A 12,500-nucleotide genomic window follows, 5' to 3' on the forward strand; every position below is an offset into this window, starting at 1 on the left:
AGATCTCAGAGGTGTTTATGGGCCGACCTCAATTCTTTCGAACGCATTCTAAAGCCGTTGATGTTGCGCCTACGCCATCTACTGACAATAAAGATGAAATGTGGATGGAAGCATGCCTTCGTGCCTCATATGAAACAAAACATCTTTTCTTTCTGTTTGTTTTTTTTCTGCAGTATTTGATTACGAGTGCTTGCCAGGGGGCGGAGACCAAGAAGGAGAGCCGCAGGAAAGTGACTCGCCCGCTCCGGTTCTGCAGAGCACCGACATCAGCCAATCATATCGCAGGACTTTGCCAGCCAAGCGGCCTTCTCCCTGCGGGCCGGTGAGCATCACACCGGGCGTTGCGACGATCCGGCGTGCGCCCACCTCGAAACCGAGTCTGTGGCGCGGCCCGAGCGTTCACGGCCCGATCCCCATCAAAACCCCCGTCATTCCTGTAAAGACACCCACAGTGCCCCAGGCTCTGTACGGCGAGGACGCCGTAAACGCCGCAGATCCCTCGCCATCGCCCACACAACCAACACCCAACTCCGGCAGCCAATCAGACGCTCCGGCAGAGCAGGACGAGCTGTCGTCTATCCGGGGAGGAGTGGGCCTCAAAAAAGCCCCGTCCAACGATCGATCGGCTCCGGTGCTCGAACAAAGAGCTCCGCCTCCTCCTTAGCCCCTCCCTCCTTCTCCACCTGACCTGTCAAAACTCCGGTGGAGCTTTTTAGCGGCAACTTCGTCCCGCGTAGGACGAATCGAGTAGTACGTCTGTTTGGCAGTGATTCAGTATATTCATGAGATGTTGATCTTAAATCCTATTACGCGACAGTGATATTTAGTGGCTTTGTAAATACGGATTACAGAACGTCTGGCTTCACGTCATTAACTGGTCCTTATATTCCCTGCCCCTCCTCCTATAGGTGCCAAAACTTTTGTGCCTCGTATCGTATTTCCTTTTAATCGAAACTCGAATCAGGAATCGCAGAACCGCAATCAGAGCTGCACCGAACGTTTACTCGCCGTGCGCATTTTGTACATTTGATTCGAAAGCCTCAGGACCTGCAACAGTTCCTGAAGAAATTATTATTATTATTATTTTTTAAACAGTTCTCTGAGACCGGAACCTGGAACGGCTTACGCACGGTATCTTCCGTCATAAATTCAACTCCTATCGTCACATCGTTCTCATCAGTAGTATAAGACATGGGTTTTACCAGACGCCCTGAAGTTCTTGTGCATGCAGCAACAACAGGAGCAAATCAGCGTCACTTCATCACTGAAGTTTATCAGCAAGACATCAGCACTGAAATCCCAGGCCTGAGAACCCGGACTAAGCTTTCTCACACACACACACACACACAAACACACACACACACACACACACACACACACACACTCATTAACGTAACTAAGATTTCATTATTTCTGTTACACCACAGCCGTTTGTTCTTTATAAATGAAATAATCGTATTACGTCGACGATCACGTAGAACGTCACAAATCAGCTTCTCTCGTCACTTACTTTATAGCAGCGATAAACAGCCGATCTTTAACCAGACATTCTTTTTTCTTTCTCCTTCACAGAACACACAGCTTGTCATGTTATTGAGGAAGTCTTGTGTCTTACAGATCTACTGTAAATGTTAACGCTCTGACACGTGCCGTAACGCGTCCAACACAGAAAACGTCCAATCGCCCTACAAGCTGTTCCTGTAGACCGCCGGATCATGTTACATCAATGCCCAGTGTTATATTTAGAGCATCGAGGCTACATGGGATTTTTGAAATAACGTGAATAGGAAGTATTCTAGTCTGCGTTCTGTCACTCGGTCATGTGTCCTGGGGAAAGAGGTTCAAATGTTGGCTTTTGGATCTGAAGGTCGTGTGATCAAATCCCAGCACCATCAATTTGCCCCTGCTGGGCCCTTGAGCAAGGACCTTAACTTTCAAATGCTCAATTTACCAAATGTCAGAAAGATAAATACATACTACTTTTTTCTTTTTTTCAAAGAAGAAAAGTCAGCCAGTCAAAGAAGTAACGAGTTTAAAGGGTAAATTTCACCCTTTTTCTTTTTTTTCTTTCAAAAAAACTTTTTCAAAATGAAATATAAATATAAATAAAAATAATGTTTTATATATATATATATATATATATATATATATATATATATATATATATATATATATATATATATTTAATTATTTAGAGGTCGACTGATAGTGGATTTTACCAATAACGATAGCTAGATTGGATCGTACTTGCTGATAATGGATTAATCAGATAGTTCTTTTATACTGGATAAAAAAAAAAGAAAGATTACATGTACTAAACAACTAAACTTTACACGCTGTCGCTCGTGTAAAAACGAACAGCGTGTAGAGTCGGTGATTCGCCTCTAGAGGCCGCTCTCGTAATGACAGCAGACTGGAAAAATTATCGGTACAGAATTTTGCAGATGTTAGAAAGCTGGGGTCAGAGAGTAAAGTCAGCTATGATGCAGCACCCCTGGAGCACGAAGGGTTAAGGGCCTTGCTCAAGGGCCCCAGAGCTTGGCAATACTGGGGGCTTGAACCCCGACCTTCCGATCAGTATATTATTACATATTACTATATTAGTATATACATATATTAGTAATATATATTTCTGATTCTTATGCTTGCTTACTTAGTGTGTTCTGTGGATCTGGAACATCTGAAAGTAAAGGAACAACTCAGTGAACAAATCCGATGTTGCATCATGTGCCATAAGCTCACTCCAAACACTGGAAGATCTTTTGGTTCAGACGTAGCAGCAAAGTGCAGCTTTCACGCAATCATCTGATTTTATTTTTGTTTCTAACAGGATGTTATTGCCATGTTCTGGTCTTGATAGATTACCTTTTTTTATTTTATGTGTATTGTATCTTCAATAGCATTGCAAGTACAAGAAAAGTATTTTGGCTAAAAAAAAAAATTCATAAAATGTAATTCATCAGACAAGTAGTTGACTAGTTTTCCACCAGAGCTATAAAGATAATCAACAAACTCTCATAGCCACCGGTTTCACATCGTGCAGTGTTAATAATTTTGTGTAGACTCGTATTGTGATACAAATCGGATGACAAGGCTTGAGATTTTAGGCCACGCCCCTCACTGATGCTGAAATGGAGGCAGTGAGCTTTTTTTATAGCTGCATTGGGAGTATCAAAGCGACAGATGCAGAACATCCTGTCTGATCAATTACATTCGAATATCATGTACGTTTCATTTCTGTCTGAAATATTTCTCACTTTCTCTGAATGTAAAGTAGAAGCCTCTGATCTCCGGGTCCGAGCAGTCGTTTCCTCTGTGCCACGCGTGTAATAAACGCTCAGTGTGCTGTGTAACTTTAGGCCTGGGTGATGCTCAGGCAGAAAGAGTCTAGAATGTTCTACTTAGCTGATGCTTTATGCATATGATGCTGATGTGTGTGTGTGTGTGTGTGTGTAAATATAACTATAAATGACTATCTGCAGAGATATTGTTCCTGCACAGTAATGTAGCTGCTCTGTCAGTAGACCGTGACCTACGTGGCTCATGTTTATGAATGTAAGAACGGGATTCGGAAGCGGTTCAGGGAGAAAGACTTCGGTTCCGGACTTTGTTTCGTTCGTGTTCAACTGTTTTAGCTAATAAAATATTAACGCTGACGTGTCGAACATAAGACACGATTACGTGTTTTGATTTCAGAGTGAATCGATAGAAAAATGCATGATTGATTTAATAGTCCATTCAGTGAAACAATTATGTGGTCAAGGCACAAACTTTTGATTTGTGGAAACCTGAACACAACATCTCATTTCACACTCATCCTGGACGTCTGTCTCTGACTGGATCTGAACAAACGATGCAGAAAACAAAAAACATCTGTTTGACAGATTTATTTATTACAGGTCTGTACAGTCTACAATTACGCCACACACACACTCACACAATTATACTTTTCCCTAAACACACAGACACAATGCATGTTGACTCAAGACATGAATTTCACCCTCGAATAGTGACATGGTATTCAGGTGGGAGTAGCATAGAGGCAGAACAGTGTGTGTATAAGAATGTGTGTGAGAGTATGAGCGTGTGATTGGTAATGTGGGGCGTCTCACACAGGGCCTCTCACATGGGCCTCTCTCTGGGACGGGTCACATACTGCCACCACAGCGGGGGGAGATCGCCCTCCTTACGGGCCGGAGGAAGAACCTCAGTGCTGGGACCATCGGCTGGAGTCTCGTCCTGCAACTGCTTCACCTACAGTTCAGAGATTTTTTTTTTAATTATTCAAAAAATTAAACCTGAAGCATAAAAAAAAATATGTTTAATGGAAAATAGATACAGAAAAGCCTGTATAAAGTGTAAATCAACATATAAAGTGTCCCCTCTATGTATATACATGCGTGACCCTATATTTGTGTCCCCTCTATGTATATACATGCATGACCCTATATTTGTGTCCCCTCTATGTATATACATGGGTGACCCTATATTTGTGTCCCCTCTATGTATATACATGCGTGACCCTATATTTGTGTCCCCTCTATGTATATACATGCGTGACCCTATATTTGTGTGTCCCCTCTATGTATATACATGCGTGACCCTATATTTGTGTGTCCCCTCTATGTATATACATGCGTGACCCTATATTTGTGTGTCCCCTCTATGTATATACATGCGTGACCCTATATTTGTGTGTCCCCTCTATGTATATACATGCGTGACCCTATATTTGTCCCATTTATGTATATACATGCGTGACCCTATATTTGTGTTCCTTTTATGTATGCACGTGTTTGTGTGACCATATATGTGCATCCCCTTTATGTATGTACACAAACGCACCTCCTTCTCCCAGCTGAGAGCTCGCAGCTTCTTCCACTGCTCTCTCTTGGAGAAGTAATCAGGGAACTCAGCCTTCTCAGATGGGTGCCAGTGATCCAGAACCCATTCAGGAATCTGAAACCAAACACATCAGCTACGAGTCAGACACGAGAACTGAGAAAGGAGAAGAAGCAGGTACCAAATCTGATCAGAGACACATGATGATGTTTCTTCTGGGTGTTTCACAGTACACTCAAGTTTACACACACACACACAAATCGACTGTTCACTGCAATCAAATTACAACTGACTCACATTCACAGCTCACGTTTGGACACTGATACCTTGTAGCACTCGTATCTCTCGTATGAGGTTCCACCTGGAGAGTCGGGGAACAGGTAAGGCTGAGGATGCTGATTCGCCCAGAACTCCTCTTCTGCAGCTTTCAGCAGATTGGTGGCCTTCATCATGTCCTTCTCATTCTTATTCTCGTCGAAGCGAGCTCTCAGCATGCAGGCATAGAAGCGGTACTTATCTCTGCAACAACAAAAACACCATGGTTCTAGAATCATCTAAATCACAGAGTTTCATCTTCTTCTGAAAAGATTGTAGCATGTAATCGTACAGTAATTTTGACCAATCAGAATCCAGAATTAAACATATATGGTACCAGTCAAACGTGGACACCTCTTTCAGTGGTCTTTCAAATTTAAATGTTTTAATTTTCAACATTGTACATTAATACATACATCCAAACTGTGAAAGAACACGTGAAATTAGGTAGTAAACAAAAACGTGGTAAATAACCCATAATACGTTTTAGATTTTAGTTTCTTTAAAGTGGCCACCTTTTGCTTTGATGACGGCTTTACACACTCTTGGCATTTTCTCAGTCAGTCTCATGAGACAATCTTGAAAGCGTTCCCAGTGGTGTTAAGTGCTTGTTGGCAGCTTTTCCTTCACGCTTCGGTCCAACTCGTCCCAAACGATCACAACTAGATTTAGATTGAATAATTTGGTCGAGATCATCTGATGCAGCACTAAATCACTCTCCTTCTTGAACAAGTAGCTCTTACATTACCTAGAGTTGTGTTTGGGGGTCATTGTCTTCTTGCAAAACAAATGATAGTCCCAATAATTGCAAACCAGATGGGGTGGCAAAATGGAGTGGCAGCCATGCTGGTTAAGTTGCCCTCTATTTTGACCAAATCAGTCACAGTGTCACCTGCAAATCCATCACACCATGTTTCAGGAAATGTCTGTTTACCCTGTTTATGTCTAACAAGGACACAGTGTTTTGAACCAAAAAGCTCAAATTTTGACTTCTCAAACAAAATAGTCGCTTTTTCATTGTGTTTCTTTGCCCGAGCAAGTCTCTTCTGCTTATAGTCCTTTCAACGTAATGTTTTTGAAGGCTTGACTCATGCGGTCTCCTCTGAATAGTGGATGTTGAAATATGTCTCCTACTTGAACTCTGAGGAGCATTTCTGTAGTTCTAATGGTAATTCTAATAAAATTATCCTCTGCAGCAGAGGTAGCTCTTGGGTTTCCTTTCCTGAGACAGTCCTCATGAGAGCCCATTTCTTCAGAGCGTTTGATGATTTTGGAAACTACACTTGGGAATACATTTAAAGTTCCTGAAATATTCCAAATTGATTGACCATTTCTTAATGTAGAAATTGTCCCCTCTTTACTTTAACTGAGTCTTTCTTGCCATAATATGGATTTGTACAGTAGTACCAGTCCCTTTCCTCTGCATAAGGCACAAGGCAAGAAATGTCAAACAAAAACTCTTGAAAAGGCACACCTGAGAACTGAAAACGATATGATGCCATGCCATGAGTGTGCCAAGCGATCAACATACTTTGGACAGTCTAAAATATAAAATATTCTGGGTTATTTAAAACGTTTTTTTTTTTTTTGTTCGATACACAAATTCATACGCATTCACAGTTCAGTTATTCAATGTACTATGTTGAAAATAATGAAATAAACAAACACTAAAGTGGAAATGGTGTCCAAATCTTTTCACTTACACTGTATACCAAACCACTTTGACATTAGAGGGACAATTTTGGTTTCAAAAGCACCATAAACTAGTAAACATTTGCCTCATTACAAAAATAATTATCGAAAAACTTTATATCGTGCATATCGTATCGGCGATTTGATATTTATATCCATATCGCTGATCTGACATTGAGGCACTCCAGGTGCTAGAGGTCTTATTTGAAGAGTAACAAAACAAATGTAATTAATACGTTTACCTGTTTTTCTATATATTTGTCTATATTTTAAGCACGTTTGATATTATTATCATTTATTGCTGCAGATGATCGGTGTTTTGAAGTATTGTTTATGCTAACGCTCTGCGGCTGAATGACCTGAACGTCCCAACGGTTAAGCGATGCCAAACGTTTCCAAGCTGATACGTAGTTTACAATAATAATTCTAAATACATAGTGTATGATATAATAGAATACATTCTCCGTACCTGAAAACGCACCACGACTCAATGTGCCTCAAGGATTTTTTATAAAGCCGTAAGACTTTCTGCTGGTGGGTGAGGAACGCCGCCATCTTGTCGCTCTCCTCTACACCCACTACGCATGCGCGGTGACAGGTCCCTGGTTTTGCACATGCGCAGTAAGTCCAATCGTCACAGTTGGCTCTTAGTAAAATATCTTTATTCTTTCTTTTCTTGTGCACTATCTAGGGCGGATTATACGGTCTATTCGCAACCTACCTAGTGCACTTTATTCAAAATAATTAACTGTATTCAATCAAGCCATTACTAGCGAGCTTAGCACTGCTTTTGAAAGGTACCGTAATCATAATATATGCGCATATTAATATTTGATTGTTTATTTAAAGCTGTTTTCTCAACACACATTGTAGACCATATTGTAATACATTATTTTTTATTAAAAAAAATGTCTAAAATACATATACATTTTATTGTTATTTTGTTTAATCTACCATGTATATAAGTTTGTGCACTCATATGTTAGTTATTACGGTAGATGCGGGTTCGCTAATGGTGAAACTCGCATTCAGAGTTGGTCGATTCACTGCCAAATTTGTCATGGCCAAGTATAAATTTATAGGTAAGCACCAAGAATTTATATATATATTTTTTAATAATAATAATAATGCAATAAAATAGTCTACATTTAGGCTTCATTTGAGGATAGATTGAAGAGTCAGGAGCTGTTCATTCTCATTCATTGAACACGCGACAGTCCAGTCTTTTATTATTATTATTATTATTATTATTATTATTATTAGGCAACATTGACACTAATAGCAAACAAAAATATAAACACTTTGCATTTTAACAGTGGGGCTAAACTGTAGATGAAATACTGTACAACTTACTGCAATGTACAGATTAAAGAAGATATGCATAAGAATATATAATATATAAGTTCAGCTCAGTGCTGTACATCATCATAAATCATCATATTTAATGCCACAATATAAACTATATAATCATTTTTAGATTCCACAAATGCTTTGTATTTAAATTGTTGCTGCTGTTGTGATGCAGCTGGTAGTAGATGATTTAGTAGTAGTGTTGAAGAAGTTGTAGATGTTGGAGTAGTAGTGTTGTAGATGTTGGAGTAGTAGTGTTGTAGATGTTGGAGTAGTAGTGTTGTAGATGTTGTAGATGTTGGAGTAGTAGTGTTGTAGATGTTGTAGATGTTGGAGTAGTAGTGTTGTAGATGTTGGAGTAGTAGTGTTGAAGAAGTTGTAGATGTTGGAGTAGTAGTGTTGTGGGAGTAGTAGATGTTGGAGTAGTGTTGTAGAAGTTGTAGATGTTGGAGTAGTAGTGTTGTAGATGTTGGAGTAGTAGTGTTGTAGATGTAGATGTTGGAGTAGTAGTGTTGTAGATGTTGGAGTAGTAGTGTTGAAGAAGTTGTAGATGTTGGAGTAGTAGTGTGTGGGAGTAGTAGATGTTGGAGTAGTGTTGTAGATGTTGGAGTAGTAGTGTTGTGGGAGTAGTAGATGTTGGAGTAGTGTTGTAGAAGTTGTAGATGTTGTACTAGTAGTGTTGTAGAAGATGTAGTAGTAGATGTTGAAGAAGTAGTAGATCTTGAAGAAGTAGTAGTGTGGGAGTAGTAGATGTTGGAGTAGTAGTAGTAGTGTGGGAGTAGTAGATGTTGTGGGAGTAGTAGATGTTGTAGGAGTAGTAGATGTAGTAGTAGTAGTGTGGGAGTAGTAGATGTTGTGGGAGTAGTAGATGTAGTAGTAGTAGTGTGGGAGTAGTAGATGTTGTGGGAGTAGTAGATGTTGTAGGAGTAGTAGATGTAGTAGTAGTGTGGGAGTAGTAGATGTTGTGGGAGTAGTAGATGTAGTAGTAGTAGTGTGGGAGTAGTAGATGTTGTGGGAGTAGTAGATGTAGTAGTAGTAGTGTGGGAGTAGTAGATGTTGTGGGAGTAGTAGATGTAGTAGTAGTGTGTGGAGTAGTAGATGTTGTGGGAGTAGTAGATGTTGTAGGAGTAGTAGATGTAGTAGTAGTAGTGTGGGAGTAGTAGATGTTGTGGGAGTAGTAGATGTTGTAGTAGTAGTAGTGTGGGAGTAGTAGATGTTGTGGGAGTAGTAGATGTAGTAGTAGTAGTGTGGGAGTAGTAGATGTTGTGGGAGTAGTAGATGTAGTAGTAGTAGTGTGGGAGTAGTAGATGTTGTGGGAGTAGTAGATGTTGTAGGAGTAGTAGATGTAGTAGTAGTAGTAGTAGTAGTAGTGGGAGTAGTAGATGTGGGAGTAGTAGTAGATGTTGGAGCAGTAGTAGTGTGGGAGCAGTAGATGTTGTAGCAGTAGCAGTGTGAGCAGTAGATGTGGAGTAGTAGATGTAGTAGTAGTGTGAGCAGTAGATGTAGTAGCAGTAGTAGTAGTAGTGTGGGAGTAGTAGATGTTGTGGAGTAGTAGATGTAGTAGTAGTAGTGTGGGAGTAGTAGATGTTGTGGGAGTAGTAGATGTTGTAGTAGTAGTAGTGTGGGAGTAGTAGATGTTGTGGGAGCAGTAGATGTAGTAGTAGTAGTAGTGTGAGTAGTAGATGTTGTTGTAGTAGTAGTAGATGTTGGAGTAGTAGTAGTAGTAGTAGTGTGGGAGCAGTAGATGTTGTAGTAGTAGTAGATGTTGTAGTAGTAGCAGTGTGAGCAGTAGATGTGGAGCAGTAGATGTTGTGGGAGTAGTAGCAGTGTGAGCAGTAGATGTTGTGGGAGTAGTAGATGTTGTAGTAGTAGTAGATGTTGGAGCAGTAGTAGTGTGGGAGTAGTAGATGTTGTGGGAGTAGTAGATGTTGTGGGAGTAGTAGTAGATGTTGGAGTAGTAGATGTTGGAATAACGTTGTAGGAATTAGTAGGTGTTGTAGAGATTGTTCTTATATTAATAGTAGTTATGTAGAAATACATGTAGTAATTTGTAGTATTTGTGTAGTATGTTATTGTAGGTGTTGTAGTAGTAGTATATACAGAAATATAAGGAACTAACGTATAGGCAATAAACGTACACATTCGTTAATATAACCTTATTACCGCTTTATCTGAGTAAAGCTGCTTCAAGACAATGTCCATTGTAAAAAGCGATATAGAAATAAAATTGAATTGACTTGAACAGTTTCCTGACCATTTACACAAAAGATTTTTATCTGCCTGGTTGCATTTGCTTTTAACATCTACTACTGTACTTCGTTCAGAATCAGTGTCTGTCTGTATTTTAAATGCACTTGAAAATGGTTATATTTAATTATTGTTCTCCTCATAAGTCGGATCCAAACTGTGCTAACTAAAATTATGTCGAATTTTTCAAGAGTTGAAGATATTGGATTAAAAAAACAGCATACACATGAATGCCGTTTGCTCTTTTTTATCTACAGATATCGGTATCAACCTTACAGACCCCATGTTTAGGGGAATATATAGAGGAAACCAAAAACATGAAGGTAATAAACAACCTGACATATAGCTACAATTCAGAGCCAGTATTAATCACTTTGTATAGTCTAATGTCTCTGTTATTTTTTTTATTACAGATGATTTTGAACAAATTGTGGAAAGAGCGCTGAGTGTTGGGGTTCAGAAGGTATGACCGACTATCCGTGTGGTATAGATGAAAGTCGCAGTGGTGGATCAGCGTAGATTAGAGGTTTAAAAACGATAGACTTATGATTCGTGAGTTTAAATCCCAGCACCATCAAGCTACCATTGCTGAGCCCCCGAGCAAAGCCCTTAACCCATAACTCCCCGGGCGTATAAATTACATCATTGTAAGTCGCTCTGGATAGGGGGCGTCAACCAAAACACCAGATATGTAAATGCAGATCTGGTTCAAGCTTATTCTAGGGAAGTGGGAGCTCAGTGGTGAAGATGTTGGTCAGAACGTAATGAGTTCAAATCCCGCTGCTGGTCTTGTGGCAAATTCTTACAAAATATAGATCAGTGATTAAGATTTTAGAAGTTAAGATTAAAAAATTAATAAATACACATAAATTCCAGAGAAAGTCCCCAATAAAAACCAAGGCCAAAGTCCAGGGATTTGATGTTAGAAATTTTTGTGGAGGAACTGAAAAAACACAGTCTGTGGATGAGACAAACTCCATGTCTGTGGTGCAAATGTTCCCGAAGCCTCCACACTGAGGTTCTGTGTGGTTTGTTTCAGTACATGATCACCGGTGGGAATCTGGAGGACAGCAGAGAAGCTCTTAAACTGGCGCACAGCCGAGGTGAGGACCAGGATCAGTTTTTCCACATTCCATGTATGTGTACATGTTTTAGGAATTTTTTTACAGTGTTTGGTCACTACACGATACACGCAACACACACACACACACACAAATCACAGACAACACAACACAACACAATCGCCACACTTATTTAAAATGAGTGAAATTGGGGGGCTCAGTCGCGGCGCGAAACGATTGTGATTTCTTGTCAATAATATATTTTGTTGTGTAGTTATTAACTAATATATTTATAATGAATATACTTACAGCACTGTTTATTATTAATAATTATTATTTAAATCGAAAAACATTAGTAACATTGAGTTAATACATAAAAAAAGCATTAATTGATTGATTATGACTAATTAATTATCAGTAGCAAATAAATAAAGAATGAATTGACTGCCATTGGGGTGTGTGTGTGTGTGTGTGTGTGTGTGTGTGTGTGTGTGTGTGTTTGTGTGTGTTCAGAGGACTTCTTCAGTACTGTAGGATGCCACCCGACTCGCTGTGGTGAGTTCGAGCAGTACGGGGAAGAGCAGTATTTCTCCTCCCTCAGAGAGCTGCTCGTTAGTAACAGAGGGAAGGTGGTGGCTGTTGGGGAGTGTGGACTGGGTAACGCAAACACACACACACACACACACACACACACATACACCATTTTGCTTTATATGTAAACTATATGGAGCATCACATTCCACATTTAGTTCCTAAATGCAGTTAGAATAACCTCCATTCTTCTGGGACGATGTTCCACTAGATTTTGGAGTGTGATTGTGAAGATTTGTGGGGCTTTATTTAGCCTTAATGGTGTTAGTAAAGTCAGGTACTGGTGTAGGTGAGGTGAGGAGACCTCGGGTGCAGTCAAATTCCAATTTATCCCAAAGGTTTTCAAAAGGGCTGGAGCTCTATAGCAGGAGATCTTCCACTCGAACCCATGTAAAGCATATC

At 39.9% G+C, this 12,500-nt stretch overlaps 3 protein-coding genes across 5 annotated transcripts in view; 2 read left to right on the forward strand and 1 right to left on the reverse strand.

Moving 5' to 3' along the window:
* Positions 1-1,336, forward strand: part of LOC124392239 (protein MTSS 1-like) — a 35,906-nt gene extending 34,570 nt beyond the window's left edge. For all 3 annotated transcript variants that reach the window (XM_046859019.1, XM_046859020.1, XM_046859021.1), the window contains one exon: positions 174-1,336. In XM_046859019.1, the coding sequence (XP_046714975.1) occupies positions 174-664 (491 nt within the window). In that variant the 3' untranslated portion in view covers positions 665-1,336. The remainder of the gene's footprint in view (positions 1-173) is intronic.
* A 2,536-nt stretch (positions 1,337-3,872) lies between these two features.
* ndufb9 (NADH:ubiquinone oxidoreductase subunit B9) lies at positions 3,873-7,473 on the reverse strand. The gene is made up of 4 exons (XM_046859023.1): positions 7,319-7,473; positions 5,169-5,361; positions 4,846-4,959; positions 3,873-4,254 (listed from the first exon to the last, which is right to left on the reverse strand). The coding sequence occupies exons 1-4, from the start codon at positions 7,402-7,404 to the stop codon at positions 4,123-4,125; spliced, it is 525 nt and encodes a 174-aa protein (XP_046714979.1). The 5' UTR covers positions 7,405-7,473; the 3' UTR covers positions 3,873-4,122.
* Positions 7,474-7,573: 100 nt separating this feature from the next.
* Positions 7,574-12,500, forward strand: part of tatdn1 (TatD DNase domain containing 1) — an 11,521-nt gene continuing 6,594 nt past the window's right edge. Inside the window, exons 1-6 of the mRNA XM_046859022.1 lie at positions 7,574-7,646; positions 7,848-7,931; positions 10,704-10,769; positions 10,860-10,909; positions 11,486-11,549; positions 12,021-12,164. Of these exons, the coding sequence (XP_046714978.1) occupies positions 7,862-7,931; positions 10,704-10,769; positions 10,860-10,909; positions 11,486-11,549; positions 12,021-12,164 (394 nt within the window). The 5' untranslated portion in view covers positions 7,574-7,646; positions 7,848-7,861. The remainder of the gene's footprint in view (positions 7,647-7,847; positions 7,932-10,703; positions 10,770-10,859; positions 10,910-11,485; positions 11,550-12,020; positions 12,165-12,500) is intronic.

Source organism: Silurus meridionalis, chromosome 10, assembly GCF_014805685.1.
Source record: "Silurus meridionalis isolate SWU-2019-XX chromosome 10, ASM1480568v1, whole genome shotgun sequence".
In the NCBI taxonomy this organism is placed as follows: domain Eukaryota; kingdom Metazoa; phylum Chordata; class Actinopteri; order Siluriformes; family Siluridae; genus Silurus; species Silurus meridionalis.